Source organism: Miniopterus schreibersii (assembly GCF_964146895.1).
Source record: "Miniopterus schreibersii genome assembly, chromosome: 9".
Taxonomy (NCBI): Eukaryota; Metazoa; Chordata; class Mammalia; order Chiroptera; family Miniopteridae; genus Miniopterus; species Miniopterus schreibersii.
Window position 1 is genome coordinate 25,818,609 of NC_138118.1, and position 18,545 is coordinate 25,837,153.

The 18,545-nt window shown below is 34.7% G+C and overlaps 1 protein-coding gene across 1 annotated transcript in view; it reads right to left on the minus strand.

The window, feature by feature from the left end:
• The window catches only part of CFTR (CF transmembrane conductance regulator), a 226,552-nt gene that overhangs the window by 136,854 nt on the left and 71,153 nt on the right, over positions 1-18,545 (minus strand). The window contains exons 10-11 of the mRNA XM_081147741.1: positions 15,188-15,370; positions 9,990-10,181 (exon numbers count right to left, since the gene is read on the minus strand). Of these exons, the coding sequence (XP_081003867.1) occupies positions 9,990-10,181; positions 15,188-15,370 (375 nt within the window). The remainder of the gene's footprint in view (positions 1-9,989; positions 10,182-15,187; positions 15,371-18,545) is intronic.

Here is an 18,545-nt window from a genome sequence, read left to right on the forward strand (position 1 = left end):
ATTCTGCACCAAGGAGAGAGGAAAAGGGAAAGATAATTCGGGAGAAGACCTGGGAAGAAATTTCCTGGCTTATTTAAATTTTAAGTGTGTTAGCACAGATAGCTTCCTTAAGATATACTTATTTAGGATTGCAGTAGCTTGATATATCATTTATATGAAAATAAATACCCTGAAAATACTTTTTAAAACTAAGCTGTGGAATTCTCAATGCTATTAGTTCACAAATCTTTATCATTATCTTCTCTACAAATAGTAGATTTATAATTTTGATGGTTTAATAATACTATTACAATAATAGTGAGATTAGCTAGCCTGAAGTTCTAACTTAAAGTGAGCAATGTTCAATGGATTAGAGTTTCTTTTCTAACAAGCAACATCTCCATCAGTATATAGCAAAAAAGATAAGGAGTCAGAAGATTTGGATTCTATTGCTGATCCCATCAATTGTGAAACAGCTGATCTTAAGTCTCAAACTTTCACCTCTTATTCTTTAAGATATGAAGAATTTCATAAACTTCTAAACACAACATATCCATTATCCCCCTCCAGTTTGCGTATTACACTAGATGAATCTACCTAAGATACAATTTTTATTATGGCACTTCCCCAATAAAGAAAAGCTACCATAGACCCATTTGCTGTCCTCCCAGGGTACTTTTCTGCTCCCACTTAGCATCATGTTTCCCTGACTCCTCTGCAGCTAGAGTGCTGTCTGAGAACTGGATTTTACCAGTTATATTAAACATGAAAGTGAAGTGGAGCACTTATGTCTTTCTGCAACTTTTGGCTATTTTTTTATTGCTGGCAAGTGGAGAGACAAAAACCATGATCTGACTGTCCTCTCACAGTTCAGCTCTCGCCATAGAAGCCTTCCTTTCCAGACCCCAGCCTTGCTGCATTACCTCAAGATCCCATAAAAGTGCCATGTTGTCTTTTGGCTCCGGGCTCATTTTATTCTCCATCTCGGCCACATGGAACCGACTGTAGCTCCTTGCCTTGACTATACAAGGCTCCAGGCCTTGTATATTCTGTTATCTTTCTAGAATGTTCTCCCTATTCTTCATTCAAATGATTCTTACTCATACATCATCTTTCAGATTAGATGTCACTTCCTCCAGGAATACCTTATCTGACCTTCTAAGTCTGGATTAAGTGTCACTTCTCTGTACTCATATAAGAATCCTATATTGACCAATATCATAGAACGTATCAAACTGTACTGGTTTTCACTTGTTCATCTCCAACAGAATAAAAGCTCCTTGAGGACAAGGATTTTTATCTTGTTTATTAATAATTTCCAGAGTTTGGCACAGTTCCTAGTTCAATGTTTGCACTCACAAATATTTATTGAATAAATATATTTAAATACCTTTTACCCAAAAATATCTGTAAGTCAAAAGTGCATTGAAGACAGGCACCCTTGTTATACTTGCAGACAACATAAAGAGTGTTTAACATAGTACTGTGTCCATAGTAGGAACTCCACAAATATTTGTTGAAATCAATTCTTTAATTTATTGAATTTGAATCAATGGTAACTAAGCCTTCTAAACAAAAATTAGGTATTGTAGACTGGTTCTGCAACATATTAATAATAATACATTTGTCATTTCAAGGGCTATTTTGTTTAGAAAACACTCACAATTTTTAGAAAATAAATAAGTTTCCCTTCCTGGAAAGGTCGTTATGAACATTATCAAGTTGTAAGGTCCTATTTAAATATAAGTGTAAAATCTTCTCTTGATCTTGTTTAGTTAGCCATCACTACAAAATGGGAAACTCCAAGAGTAGAGAGTCCAGAATCCCAACTCCTCCAGAGGGATGAAACACCAAGCATGTATGTACTGATAGCATGCCTGTTACCTTTGGAAAACAGTGATTTTTTTGTTTATTTATATGAAGGCATGGTTTAAATATCTTAATTTCATCATCTATTCATGAAATTATAATTAAATTTTTATACTACTATTCTGTTGACTTGCCCAAACTTACTAAGACAGGACAATTTTGGTTTTAGAGATGTAAGAATTCTCGTTTGTTAAGCTAATAATTAGTTCCAGAATTGTAATTTTAACTCCTAAAACCTAGTTCATACTTTTAGAATTTTGCACATATTCCTCTTGACTGTAAACTTTAGGTAAAGTTGTCACTAAATACCTAGAAAGTGAGAATCAATGTACCAACATGCACAAAGTGCTTAGTACAACAGTGCTGACAGGCTCTCTCAATAGATGGTAGCTACTATTTATTTTTTAAGTTCCAAGGTTCAAATTAAGTGAAATAACAATTTTGTTCAGGAAACACCATGTTATCTTGTTGGGTTCCAGTTCAATAGTCTTATAAAATAAATGCACTTGCTTCATATTACAGTAAATAAATGGCAATGCTTTCAATCTTACTTAATTACCTATCAGTAGCAAATTATAAGTGGTTCAAAGTACAGTCACTTAGTATGGTTTATTTTGGTTTAGGGGACATAGTTCAAGGTGTTTCAAATATGTTTTAGATGTCCATTGGCTACTATTGAATGCAAATATTAATTCCTATGGCACCTTTTTATTTACAGATCTCCCAAATGAACATTTGTGAATTCTCCTACAATGGTAGATTGACCATCTAAAGGTTAAACCCATGTTCAATGCAGTTTAGTTTTGGCCAGATATGAAAATCCAGAGGTCAACATTTAAATTAAATTAATTAGTCTTGTGGTATCTGTATGATGGAATTTATTTTCCAGAAGGGTCATCAACTTATTTCTTTGCTTACTTCCCTCCCAATTTTTTCATACTTCTTGCCAATATCCCTCCCAATTTTTTTTTTTTTTTTCTTTTAGTAACTTCTTGCCAACTTCCCTCCCAATTTTTCCTTCTGGTGTCTTAAATATGAAAACTGATAAGCAGTGGTGAAATAGACAACACAAACAGATTTTAGTTCTTCAATTTACACAGTAAATGTTTTAATTACAATGCCTATGTAATGACTGTCATGACAAATACTTAATGTAACCATTTTGCAGTTACAAAAGGATCTCAACAACTTTGTGAAAACCAATTACATATTCTAAGCCCCTGACCTCTTCTCACACACCCATCTCCCATCATGCACTATTTAAAAGCCAATTACTTCTCCAAACCAAGGTACTTTTACAAGGGACTGACTGGCTAAATAAAGGCAGTCCAATTACTTGTTATCTAACACTGGCTTGGTTAGAATTTTCTTGCTGTCAGCTGTAGGGCTGTATGGTAGGATGAGGAATCTGTGAAGTGCAAAAGAGGTAGTATTCTGGGAATAAAAAAGGCAAGAGAACAGCAAAGTCTGTCACTCTTTCAATAAGGAAATATTTTAATCACCTTAAGTGACGAGTGTTTCTCTTCAAAACGTATAAATTTTTTGCCTTTTAATCACCTTAAGTGATAAATAAGTTAACAAGGGCCTAATTATATTGATTTCTCTTTTTAAGCTAGTAAAGTCTCTAGTGCTAGTTACAAAAATTACAAATATTTAGGACTCTAAGGATAGTCTGGGTATGTGGAAAGAGAAAAAAAGGAGAGGACAAGTTAATGGGCACAGGGATACAAAATGGTATTTTAAAAAATAATGATCAATTTGTCTAGGCATCTATTCTACTGTAATCTAGCTCCAAAGTACGATATTTAAGACATGGAGATGTTTCTAAAGGAAGTGGACTGAAAGTGGAGAATTCGAACATGACTTGCTCACTCATGTTTGCACATCACAAGTTATCCTGTCGGCACAGAACTCTCTCCATGCCCTTCCTTGTGATAAAGTCTTTGAGCTATCCCACTGAGTGAATAGTTTTCAACAAACTGAAATCAGAAAACTATGTGAAATATGCTGTGAGTGCTTTTACCTCTCCAAGCAAGTTTACACCTATCTGCCTACTCGTATGGCACCAACATCATTACATACGCAAGTGCTGTGTAGATATTAGAGCTGAACAAAAACACAAAAATGATGAAGAAGATCTTCCATTCTCATCTCCAGTTCCAAGTCTAGATGTAGTACATTAAGAAACAGATCAACTTTGGCAGTCAAAATGAAAACAATGAGTCATGAATATTTGTATTTGGTGATAGAGGTCACATAGAGAAGAATGTGAGGGATTCTTTTGCTGGCAACAGCTGTAGGTATTTTCTGTTCCTATGCTCAGAACTCCTCCACACTTAAAAAAATAAAACTTTTATTTTGGAAGGTTCTCACTGGCCTTTTTCAAAGGTGTGAACACTTGTTTAACAATGAGAACAACAAAAATATAAAAATTGGAACCTCTAAAGTCACTGAAAATAGAGGAAACTTGATTCTGACTGTGAACATAGTCGAGCACTTTTGATTACTTTTGTTTGTCACTCCCAGCAATAGTATGCTGTCATGTAATTGTCTCCTCAAATTCTTAGACTGTGAGGTTCAGAAAAGAACATTTTCTGAGCAAAATTCTTGCAACTGACATCCTACTTCAAAATATATCTGAAACAGTCATCAAATAAGAATTTACCCTTCTGCATATCAATGTGCTAGGTGAAGTGTGCCAAAACAAATTGTTTAGAATGGCTGTTCTCAAGGAATTTACCATGTAGTTTGCTAGATAACAACATATAGGAAACATTCAGGAAAGAGAACAGCATAGACTAATGTACTCATTGTACTCACTATATTTTTGCCAATTTAAAGTACAGGAATTTTAGGAACTGCTGAATGTTTTTGCCTAACATAAGATGTTAAAAAGGTCTAAATCAGTTGCAAAAGTCAGCAGTACAGCTAACAGTGGGAACTCAGGGATAGTTAGAAATTTAAAGCTAAGTGTTTAATTTTTTTTTAAATGAAGGTCATCATCATTATTAATAATTTTTATTAAAGCCCATTAGTGGTGGTCTACACTGGCACTTTGCTAGTGCTCCTTCTGCCTTGATGAGATATCTCAGTTCTATGTAGTTCAGCTCCACATCCTTCTTTCCTAAACCCACAGCATTTCTACCTGTCCCTCTTTCCAATTCCTGTTATGCAAGGAATCCTTAATCTTAAACCCATTTCTCTTCTCTTCTAATCTCTTGAGGAAAAAAAAACTCACTCTTCCCTGAAGGCTCATTTTTCATGATGCCCTTTCTTATAAATGCAAATATTAAGTACATAAATATGACTTCCCTTATATTCTTAACGTTTCTCTTCTTGTCCATCATGACCATTATCTGGATTACTGAAACAGCTTCCTATTAGTGTCCCTCCTTCTAGTCAAAGTAGCAAGTAGCACTACTACTACTACTACCTCCCATGTGCCAGAAGCATACAGAAAACCCTACAAAGTAGGTTATATTCCCCCCATATTGCAGAGGATAAAATTCAGTACTCAGCAAGGGTAAATAACTTTCTTTAGTAACCCACCTCTGTCATATTTCAAAATTTATGTTCTTTCTGCTATCCCACAAAGCTTCAAATCCTGTCAACCTGAATTCTGCACCTCATATCATGACCAAAGTGATATATCTAAAAATGCAAAGCTGATTTCATCATTCCCCTAATTAAAGCTCTCCAAGACCAAATTCCTGAGACTGGTATACAAGACCTCCAAGACATGGCCCTCCAGCTTCATTCCTCCCTACTCACTGTCCCCAGCTACACTCTGGTTCTATGAAGAGGCTTGCAGTTCTCTGTACTAAACAAGTGGTTTTATGTTCCATTTTTCTGCTCATACATTGTCCTCTGTACAGAACACTTTTTCCATTTTTACTCATCCTTCAACTTGTCTATTTTTGCAAAAAGCTTTCCTGAACAGTCCAGGCAGGTTAAAAGCCCTCAACCAGGCTTTCATACCGCCCTGAGATACTTCTATCCCAACACTTGCTATATTATATTGAAATGGTCTCTTTATGTATGGTTTCCTCCAACCAGCTTATAAGTTCTTTGAGGAAAGGGATAATAAAGTTTTCACTTTGTACCCACCTTGCTCCCTCCAGCGAATAGTGTCTGACATAAGGTAATCACATAAATACTGCTTTGGGGTCTGAAAGGAACATAGAAACTGGAATCATCTCTCAACCCCATTGCCATTCTAAAGCATGGAACCAAAACCTACATTCCAAACCTTCGGGATCTTATGCCATCTGTTTTCTTCCACAGAATACTTCAACTTTTGTTGACTGGGTCATGAAGACCACTACCATATTTATAGATGACCACTTTTATAACTTTCTCTTATAACTACTTTTGTCAGCATCAAAATTCATACTGATGATTGTTCATGACTTTTTGACTTCAAGGTTCTTCTTCCTAATTACACCAATCTCTACCTTGTTTTCAGAATAGTCACTCAGTCACAACAACTAACTCTCAGACACATTTATCTTACTTCATGCTCTCTAGCAGTATTAACCACCTCAAAAGATAGTCAAACAGCCCAGCTGGGCATGGCTCAGCAGATGAGCATCGACCTAGGGTCCAGGAGATCGGGGTTCGATTCCCGGACAGGGCACATGCCCGGGTTGCGGGCTAGGCAGCCAATCAAAGACTCTCTCATCATTGATGTTTCTAGTTCTCTCTCTCCCCCTCCTTTCCTTTCTCTGAAATCAATAAAGATATGTTTTTTTTAAAAAAAAAAAAAAAGATAGTAGAACAGACTGATGGTTTCCAGAGGAGAAGGGGTTAGGGGACTGGGTGAAAAAGGTGAAAGGATTAAGAAATACAAATTGCAGTTACAAAATAGCTATGGGGATGTGAATTAAAGCATAAGGAAGACAGTAAATAATGTAATAACTAAGTATAGTGCCAGGTGGGTACTGGAAATATCAGGGGAACATTATAAAGTATATGATTGTCTAATCATTATGCTGTACACCTGAAACTAATACAAAATAATATTGAATGTAAACTATAATTAAAAAATAAGAATTTTAAAATAAAATAAAAATACTAGTTTAAAAAGGGCAGTAGAAATGAGCTAGTGGTTACTGAATGGTTAATTTGCCAAGATGCTGTATTAGGCACCTTGTATTTCATTTTCTTCTCTCAATCCAGTGACCATTTACTCATCAATCTCTCACTTTTTCCCATCAACTTAACCTTCTCTCTGCTGGCAGGTCTAATAAAAAACATTCCAGTGAGGCCATAATTTTCACTCTTGTCACCACTGGAACTCCAGTGTGAATTATTTCATTGGAGGGTATTAGCCTTATGCTTCCTCTGGAGGTTATTCCTTACATTAGGCAGACCCAGATTGATTCCCATGCTTTCTCCTTTTACACCTAAAGAAATGCTTCTTTCTTTTTCTATTAGATTACATTCTTTATTGATATGTCTCTTTCTCCTACTGGTCTATGAACCTCTGAGGTATGTGGATCTTGTTCTATTTACATTTTCATTAAAAAAAGCAAGTCTCAAGAAATGTTTTCAAAATAAAGATACTGTCTTCTAGTTTAAAAGATTATCTAGGCACAAAAGACCATATATAGTATGATTCTATTTATGTGAAATATCTAGAATAGAAAAATTTTAGAGACTGAAGGTTGCTTAAGGCTGGGTGGAGATGGTACAAAGAAATAAAAAATGATTGCAAACGGGGTTTCTTTGAAAGAATTTGAAAATGTGACGATGTTGGTGCAGACACAATGGAAAACAGTATGGAATTTATTCAAAAAATTTAAAAAGGAACTACCATTTGAACCAGCTATCTCACTTCTAGGAATATATCCTAAGAAGCCCAAAACACAAATCGGAAAGAATATATGCACCTTTATGTTCATAGCAGCACTATTTATAATAGCTAAGATTTGGAAACAGCCCAAGTGCCCATCAGTAGATGAGTGGATGAAAAAGCTATGATACATTTACACAATGGAATACTACAAGACTGTAATAAAGAAGGTTCTATTACCATTTGAGACAGCATGGAGGGAACTGGAGAGTATTATGCTAATATGAAATAAGCCAGTCAGGGAAAGAAAAATACTGCATGATCTCACTTATAAGTGGAATCTAATGAACAAAATAAACTGATAAAAAAAAAAAAAAAGGCCCTGAAGCATGGAGACATGGACATGGAATAGACTGACATATCTCGGGGAGTTGGAGATGGGAAGAGATTAACCAAAGAATTTACATACATACATGCATAATCAATGGACACCGACAATAGTGTGGTGAAGGCCTGGGGTGGGGCAGGGGCTGGGAGGAGGAGGGCAAAGGCAAAGCAGGGGGGGGGGGGATTGGGGAACATCTGTAATGCTGTCAACAATAAGAGAAAAAAAAAGAAAATGTGGTGATGGCTATAAAACTGTGTGAAAACAGTAAAAAACACTGAATTATACACTTTAAAAATAATTTTAAGGCTGGACATGAAATCAGAAAAAAATCAATAATAAGTTCTTCCCTTTATCCTGTTTCTTTATTTTTAACAGCTCTATGGAGATATATTTCACATACCATACAATCATTCATTAAAACTATGAATCCAGGCTGGTCCGAGGGTAGTGGGTTATCAGAACTCACTAAAGTTAGTGCCACCAACCCCCCCCCCCACTGCTAAACTTGACTGGCCTAAAGACAAACAAACAAACAAAACTATGAATCCTTTAGAAAATGGCCTATGTCTTACTCAGCTTGGCATTCCCAAGACCTAGTACAGTATTCAGGATTTAGTGTATGCTCATTCCATGAATGAAAGACCTCTAGCTCTGAATTTATTACTAGTAATATAACTGTGTCATATTTGGGTTAAATATATGTTTACTTGGGAGAATCAAACCACCATGATAATATTATTTATATGGGAGAGGTATATTCAAAGCAAAATATAAGACTACCAGAAACTTCCAACACCTTTCCACTAATAAATAAATCCCATTATTTATCTTGCAAGGCACTATCACATCCCAGTCCCCTCCTAGACAAATATCTGTGTTCTCTAGAAACACTCAGATTTTTTATAACAAATCTACTGAGTATTCCAACCTCCAGGTTGTGAAATAGTATTCCTGGAAGAAGGGCTTTTGAAGAATGAAGAATATCTTCTTCAAAGTAAATCCAATACCTTTATAGGATAGCTCTTATTCTCATTATGCTTTCAGGGTATATGAAAAATAAGAGAATAGAACTTTTTAAAAACTGTTGAATGAGTCATTATATACACAGAGAGCCATTTGTACAAGCATGTAGCCCTCTTTTATAAAAATTGCAGTTTTATCTATTCCACAATTAGCCATGTTCTATTTTCCATGCACTGTATTTTGTTTTATTTTATTCCCACTGCAATTTTTTTCATTAAAGATGACTTAGAGAAATCCACTGGAGTCAGTCATTCTGAAAACTTCATAATGATATATTCTCTGTATTTACATCAATAATTATTGAAGCCTCCATCATACAATTTATGTATTGAACAGCACAAAATCCACATACTGACCTCACTTGAAATACATTATGTATTTCCAGACAATTAGCCCATTCCCCAATATTGTTATGAAATGAGTCAACAGTATCATCTTCATTTAGCTTCTCTTTCAGAGAATTATAGTCACTAGAAATTATGTTGAAGGCCAAACAATAAGATAAAATCACAGTTTCATCTCTGATTCTCTACTGGCAGGGTCAATGCTTATTCCATTAAACTATGGTGTTATTAAAATTATTAAAACCCTCTCATGTAATTTTGAAATACCTTTAAAAAGTGCATGCCATCTAAATGTCCATTGAGCACATTTTCTCACTAATGAATGAACAAAATTCTCACCGTTTCATAGAGTTTTTGTTCTAACCAAACAAGTCTATCATTTAAAAAATAAAGTATACTTTCTTTATAGTTTTATAAGTTTCTTAAAACAAGGTTCATATATTTTCTTAATTGATTTACTCAAAATTGTTTACCTATAGTGATAACTTGATTAATATATGTAGACTGACATTAAATAGGGAGCTAAATATATAATTTAGGTAGTGTGAAGCTCTCATATACAGAACAAGAAAATTTTCACATAATTCCTTACCTCTTCTAGTTGACATGCTTTGATGACACTCCTATATCTATACTCATCATAGGAAACACCAAAGATAATGTTTTCTTTAATGGTGCCAGGCATGATCCATGAAAACTGAGAGCAGAATGAAATTCTTCCACTGTGTTTAATTTTACCCTCAGAAGGCTCCAGTTCTCCCATAATCATCATCAGAAGTGAAGTCTAGAAATGAAACCATTGTTATTAAATTAAATAATTTGATCAAATCACTCTCAGGATGCTCTTGCTTCCAACTGTCATCCTAAGACATGTCAGCCCCATGTCTTTACACTGCCAGCCCCCACTTCCTTGAAATCAGAATATAGCATATCCAAATAGCATCTCTGTTTGGATGCCAAATAGGTATTTTAAACTTAACATTCCATAATCAGCCTGCACCCAAAACCTGTTTCTTCCATAATATTCTTAATAAATGGAACCTTCATTCTTCCAGTTACTCAGTTCCAAAATCTTAGATTCATCCTCGAGTCTTCCATTTTTCTCATGTCATATTCAATCTACCTAATTCTGTTGTATCTTCCTTGGAAGCACATCCTGAATCTGACTACTACTTCGAATACTACCAGGCATAAACCAACATTGTCTCTTGCCTGGATTAGCACAATAGCCTTTAAACTCATCCCCTTGCTTCTGTCCTTGTTTCCCTATAATCTATCCTCAAAGTGGCCCTGTCAAAATGTATTTGCATCTGTCTTATTATGATGAATAAAGTACAATATCTTTTCACATGTTAAAGGCCACTACTGTTTTCATTTTGGTGCAATATCTGTTACATACTTTGTATATTTTTCTAATGGGTTGTCTGTATATTTCCTTTTGATTTTAGGATCACTTTATTTAGAGAGAGATTATTTCTTTGTGTGATATAAATTACATATATTTACTTTAGTTTGACACTTTTTACTTGTTTTCCATGCACAATTGGTTTGTTTTGTTGTTTTTTGTTTGTTTTTGTTAAAGGGATTTAATTTCTCTTTTATTTTATGTCTTCTGGATTTTGAGTCAAAGAAGGGCTAAGGCTTTCTTCCTCCATGGTTGTTTTATTTTTCTTTTCCTCTAGGCATCCTCCAATTGTTTCCTTTAAGCATTTTATAGTCTCATTTTTGTACTTGTTCTTTGATCTATTTCAAATTCATCATGTTATGATGTGAGTGAGATATGGATACAATTTTTTGTTTGCGCTGCAGGTGGCTGTCCAGTTGTCGAACACCATTTTTTGAATAGTCTTATCTTTCTTCACTGTCAAATGTTAATTCCTTTATGCATTTGGATCTATTTTTATAGCTTGAATTCTGTTTCACAGGTTCATCTGTTTGTTTATGTACCAGTAATTCACTTTTTAAAATTATTGAACCATTGCCCAGCCGGGCATAGCTCAGTGGTTGAGCATCAACCTAGGATCCAGGAGATTGTGGTTCAATTCCTGGTCAGGGCACATGCTCTGCTTGTGGGCTCGATCCCCAGTCAGGGGCATGCAGGAGGCAGATGATCAATGACTCTCTCATCATTGATGTTTCTATCTCTCCCTCTTCTTTCCTCTCTCTGAAGTCAATAAAGATACATATTTTTTTAATTATTGAACCATTATAATTTACTATATCAGTATCATTAAATTATATAATTTCCAGGGTATGTATATATATACATAATTATATATACACACATACATAATTATATATTTATACAGTTAGTAACATTTTGGTATTTTGATAGATACGAAGTTAAGTGAAAACATCATTAAATATAGAGAAATATATAAAAATACAATAATACTAAGACTTTGAAGACACTGTATTTTATTTAAAAAGCAAGCAAAAGCAGGAGCTAATAGCTTATTCTACACATCTATTGCTCAGTTTTTATGACCAAGCTAAAGCTTAGTACTAGAGCAAGGCAAGGATGAATGATGGAGACTATGGGGTGTCATGGGTTATCAGCAAGGGCACAGAACTGTTTCAATTGTGGTGGAGATAATAGAACTGAAAATCCCCACACGGAGGGATATGCAGCATTCCAGCCTTCAGTCAAGGGTATCCAGTGGTGCAGATTCTTATACCAATATTACTTAATTAAAATAAGTCAAGGACGTTTCCTAAATGAAAGACACTTAATGTGGATTACAAAAAAAAAACCATGCCTTTTCTCAAAATTAAATAAATTTGTAGCTCTGATTTACATCTGATTTGATTACTTCATGCTCTTCAAATGTATTTCCTAAAGAGAACAAGTGTTTTATTATTAACTGAACAATAGCTCATATCCTTAAAGATCACTATAAAGTCTTTTCCTGACAATGAGCTTTGACCCTTTAGCTCTTTTCACTTTCTAATCTATGACAAAAATAAGTGTGGGCAGGGGGCTGACCAGCACTGAATAACTTAACATTCTTATGTATTTCCTTCAAAAATCTATCCCACTCAAAAATTTTCCCTCAAAATAAATCATAAGCAAATCTGAGTCTATTCTCCAAAATTCTTTTTTATTAAATATACTGGGGTGGCATTAGTTAAGATCATATAGATTTTAAATGTACATTTCTATGATGCATGATCTGTATATTGCACTGTGTGCCCATCACCCACAGTCAAATCATCTTCCATGACTATATATTTGGCCTCCTTTAACCTTTATTATACCACCACCCCCTTCCCTCTGGTAACCACCATACTGTTGTCTGTATCTATGAGATTCAGTTTTATATCTCACATATGAGTGAAATCATATAGTTCTTAGCTTTTTCTGCCTAACTTATTTCACTTAGCATAATATTCTTAAGGTCCATTCATATTGTCACAAATGGAGGATTTCATCTTTTTTCATCTCTGAGCAGTATTCCATTGTATGTATGTACCACATCTTTTTTATCCAATTCTCTATCAAAGGACACTTTGGTTGTCTCCAAGTCTTGGCTACCATGAATAATGCTGCAATGAACATAGGGGTGTATATATCTTTCGAATAAGTGTTTCGAATAAGTTTTTCAGAAAAGAGATTGCTGGGTCTATTCTTAATTTTCTGAGGAAGCACAACACTGAATTCCATAGTGGTTATACCAGTTTACACTCCCACCAGCACTGAATGAAAGTTCCTTTTTCTCCATAGCCTCTCCAACACTTGGTATTACCTATCTTGTTGATAATAGCCATTCTAACAGGTATGAGCTGGTATCTCATTGTATTTTTGATTTGCATTTCCCTAATAGCTAGTGAAGCTGAATATCTTTTTATACATCTGTTGATCATTTGTAAGTCTCCTTGGGAGAGGTGTCTGTTCAGGTCCTCTGCCCATTTTTTATTATGTTTTTATTATTATTATTATTTTTAAATATATCTTTATTGATTTCAGAGAGAGGAAAGGAGAGGGAGAGAGAGATAGAAACATCAATGATGAGAGAGTCATTGATTGAGCCTGCAATCTGGGCATGTGCCCTGGCCAGGAATCAAACCCCGATCGCCTGGATCCCAGGTCCACGCTCAACCGCTGAGCCACGCCCAACCAGGCATACCCATTTTTTAATTGGATTGTTTGTTTGCTGTTAAGTTGTATGAATTCTTTATGTGAGTTTGGATATTAACCTGTTGTTGAACCTGTCATTTGCAAATATCATGTCCCATTTGGTTGGTTGCCTTTTCGTTTTATTGGTGGTTTCTTTTGCTATGCAGAAGCTTTTTAGTTTGATATAATCCCATTCATTTATTTTTGCCTTCACTTCCCTTGCCTTTGGGGTCAAATTCATAAAATGTTTTCTACGACCAAGTTCTGTAAGTTTAGTACTTATTTTCTTCTATGTAATTTATAGTTTCAAATCTTATATTTAGGTCTTTCATCCATTTTGAATTAATTTTTGTACATGGGGACAAACTAATCTAGTATCATTCATTTGCATGCGGCTTTCCAATTTTCCCAGCATCATTTATTGAAGAGGCTTTTTTTTCTCCATTGTATGTTTCTGGATTCTTTGTGAAAAATTATTTGCCCATATACATGTGGTTTTATTTCTGGGCTCTCAATTCTGTTTCATTGGTCTGTATGTCTGTTTCTCTGCCAATGCTATGCTGTTTTGATTACCATAGCTCTGTAGTATAATTTGAAGTCAGATAGTGTGGTACCGTTGGCTTCATTCTTTTTTCTCAGGATTGCTTGCCTATTTAGGGTCTTTTGTGGTTCCATACAAATCTAGTGATTTTCTGTCCTATTTTTTAAAACATGCCATTGGGGTTTTGATGGAGATTGCATTAAATCTGTATATTGCTTTAGGTAATATGGCCACATTAACTGTATTGATTCTTCCAACCCATGAACATGGAATATCTTTCCATTTCATTGTGCCTTTTTCAATCGCTTTTAATAATGCTTTGTAGTTTTCAGTATATAGGGCCTTCATATCTTTTGTTAAGTTTATTCCTAGATATTTTATTATTTTGGTTGCACATGCAAAAGGAACTGTTTTTTGTTTTGTTTTGTTTTTTCATTTCTTTTCCTGAAGTTTCATTGTTAGTACATAAGAAAGCAGTGAAATTTCATACATTGGTTTTGTATCCTGTAACTTTATTGTATTTGCTTCAAAATTCTAATGTCAAAAAACTGGGGACCTTTGCCTGTGTGGTTACAGAAGTAAAATCTAAGCCATGATTTTCTTGGACAAGTTCTGAAAAAAAAGTATGTGCCCCCCAGCTGGCATGGCTCAGCGGTTGAGCATAGACCTATGATCCAGGAGATCAAGGTTTGATTCCTGGTCAGGGCACATGCTTGGGTTGCAGGCTCAATCCCCAGCATAGGGCATGCAGGAGGCAGCTGATCAATGAGTCTCTCATCATTGATGTTTCTATATCTCTCTCCCTCTTCCTTCTCTCCCTGAAGTCAATAAAAACACATTTTTTAAAAAAAAGTATGTGCCACAGACTGGTAAAAATGGATGATTCATTTGTTCAATGAAGTTATTGAATGCCCACCATGTACAAGACACTGTACTGAATGCTGTACAAAATTTAAAAATGTAGAGGATGTTATCAGTGGAATAATTTATAAGAAACACTATATTTAAGCATTATCTTAATACCAATGTAAAAATTTTTCCAAAATACCTTTTCACACTACAGATGAACTAGAAAATGAAAGAAGAAATGCATGCCAAGTTAAGATGTTAATGATAAGGAATAATACACTACCTTGCCTGCTCCAGTAGATCCAGCAACTGCCAACAACTGTCCTCTTTCTATCTTGAAATTGATATCTTTCAGGACAGGAGTACCAAGAAGTGAGAAGTTACTGAAGAAGACGCTGTTATCACCACTGTAAATGTTTCTATTATTATTGTTTTGTTTTGCATTCTCAAATAATTCCCCAAATCCCTGTTAAAAATAAACACACAAATTTTAAAAAGTAGGCTCTCCAGATATTTTCAATAGCTATTTATTTTATGTATGATGACTATGAAAAGCATGTGGCCCATGATCCATACATTATAGCACATAATTATATAGCCCATGATTTCTAGAGCACATGATCTAAAACATTTGAAAATTATAATTATAGCATTCAATGAAAACAATTTTAATTTCTTAGAGTATTGCTCGCCATCAAATTAAATTAAATATACCTATTTATCTCTATAAATATTTATATATACACTTTCTCCTATAGGCTGGGTACACAATTATTATTATTTAATCTTCAGCATAATAATAATATATGTGGTAATATTTGATAACCCCTTTCTTTCAAAGCTGTAGACTGTCATTCAGAGAAGTTAAATGACAAAAGTCACATAACTAATAGGCTGAAACAGAATTACAATCCAAATCTGACTTCTACTCTATCATGTTGGTAATACCTTCCTCTGAAAAGCTCAAATTATTTAAGTAGTTATTATTAAACATAAACACACCCTGCGCCATGTGCTCAGTGATGAGAGCATCGGCCCTCGAACTGAAGGTCACAAGTTGGATTCCTGGTCAAGGGTGCCTATCTGGGTTGCAGGTTTGATCAGGGCCCCAGTCAGAGCGCATTTGGGAAGCAACCAATCTATGTGTTTCTCTCACATTGATCTCTCTCTCTCTCCCCGTCCCTTCTTCTCTCTCTCCCCCTCCTTCCTTCCCTTCCACTCTCTAAAAATCAATGGAAAATATCCTTGAGTAAGGATAAACAGAAAACAAAACAACAAAAAAATAAATGTGAAAATGTTGCCAGATGATCTGGATGAATCCCATTTATCCAAGAAGGCAATCATGTCTTACCTAGCTTAGAATAGCTTTCAGAAATGAGTTGGAGGATAAGGCATTTTAACTAACTACTTATCTGATTGCTTATTTAATTTTTTATAATTTAATAAATTAATACACATGAACTATCTGCATTTTAAAGTAAAGTTACACTCTTTCTAAGATAAAGTCAACTGATTGGCTTGACAATAGAACTGACTAAACTGATAAAAATTCATTTATCTTCCTTAAATTGAATACACTGAAATTGAACCTCCCAAGTTTTGACAAAAATCATTTAACATACATACAGTAAACAGGAATTACACCTTTTACCACCACTTAAACTTACGTTGAAAAATTTATGTCAACTTAAAAATGTGTCAGAGATACATAGTTTTTAAAAATTCATTTAAATTTGAAAACTACTGCTTTGAGTCCTTATGCTATAAATAGCTAATGGCCCCCTCAGTCATCAGACAACTAAACACAAAGCTTTTAAGAAGTAGGCAATAAAATGTGTTTAAAAATGAGCCTTGGCTAGTGTGGCTCAGTTGTTTGAGTATGGTCCCGTGCACCAAAATGTTGCAGGTTTGATTTCTGGTCAGGACATGTGCCTGGACTGCAGGTTTGACCCCAGTAAGGAGCATGCAGGAGGCAATCAATCAATGTTTTAATCTCACATTGATGTTTCTCTCTCTCTCCCTCTCCTTTCCTCTCTTTCCAAAAATCAATTTTTTTTAAAAAGTGTTAAAAAATGAGACAGGCATTTGTTATCCCCTTATTCATTTATTAATCCAATAGATTAAACATATTGAGCATCACCTCTGTATTAAAGACAACTTCAAGAATACCACATGGGAGAATAAGATGAATAAATATTAATATTGCAATGTGCTTAGCACTACAACTGAAAATCATACCAAAACCTATGGGAGTACATTAGAAAGAGTAATCTACTCAGTCTGGAGCTTGACCAAGTAAACGATCTACACACCAGGCCATAAAGGATATAAGTGGGTTTTCACACAAACAAGAAATAGTGTACATATTCTAGAAAGATGGATCTGCATGCACAATGATTTAGGTTTAAAAGAAGAAACTATGTCTCAGGAATGTTGCATGGCTGGATCAGGTGTATATGGCAGGATGACAAAGGTTGTGCTTGGTAAGGTAGGCAGTACAGACTGTTAAGGAGACCGTGTGCCGTGCTTAGAAGGACTTTTATCCAGTAAGATAGGCTTGGACTAATGGCTGGTTATTGTTCATAATAACTTTGATTTCTGATAACAGAAGCAAGATTCTAATTTCAGGAAATTAAAAGAAATTACCTATAGCACTACCACTGAGGGGAAAAAAACCTTGTTTAACATTTCAACTGATATCCCTGCACTCTTACATATAATATAAATGTATATAATATATAAAACCATACATACATTTTACATTAATAAAAATTATATATAAAGTTTTAGACTGCTTTTCTGACTTGCAATAAATGATAAGTATTTTCATATACCATTAAACATTGTTTTAAATGTATTTTAGTTGCAGGATAGTATCCAAGAGTATGCATATAATATATTTGTACTTTGCTACAAATGTGGAGTACATTCTTTTTTTTTATAAATTTTGACAAGTGGAATTTCCAAAGAGAATGAGTTTTAAAATTCTAAGACTTTTGAAAAGTAGTTCAAATTTTTTCCATCAATGTACGGTAGTGCTAGTTTTTCAAGGACCCTTATCAATACTGTTGCTTTTGTTATTTGTTTGTCCTTTTTCATAGTTTTATAGGTGAAAATGGCATCTCGCTACTAGATCTTAGCCTTATTTATTTGCTCCCTACTAAGGCTGAACATTTCCCATGCTTCTGAGTTCTTTAGCTGTGAGTGGAATGGTTCTGATAGTCTTTGCATCTATCTCAGTTTTGTTTCATCTCCTCAAGTGGCTGGGTTATGGTTGACAAGTCATTATAACATTCAGAGCTTCAGCCTCCTGAGTTGTTGAGGATATTAGATGAAATAATATATATATAATTATTTTTTAAACAGCAAAGCAATAGTTGCTCTTAAAAGAAAATAAGAGGCAGTATGGTAAGTGAAAAAAGGGCTCTTGCTGCCAGAGAAACCTAGGCTGACCTTTTAGCTCCACCCTATCTAGTTGTACAACCTTGTTCTAGTAACTTAAACTCTCTAAGTCTCAGCTTCTAAAGCATAAATAGAAATTTTACCTACTCACAGGTATGGAGTGAAGAAGGAGTCATATAACTACTTGCCTCCTGGGTAACTGGGTTGATGGTGATGTCATCAAAGGAGATAAAGAATAC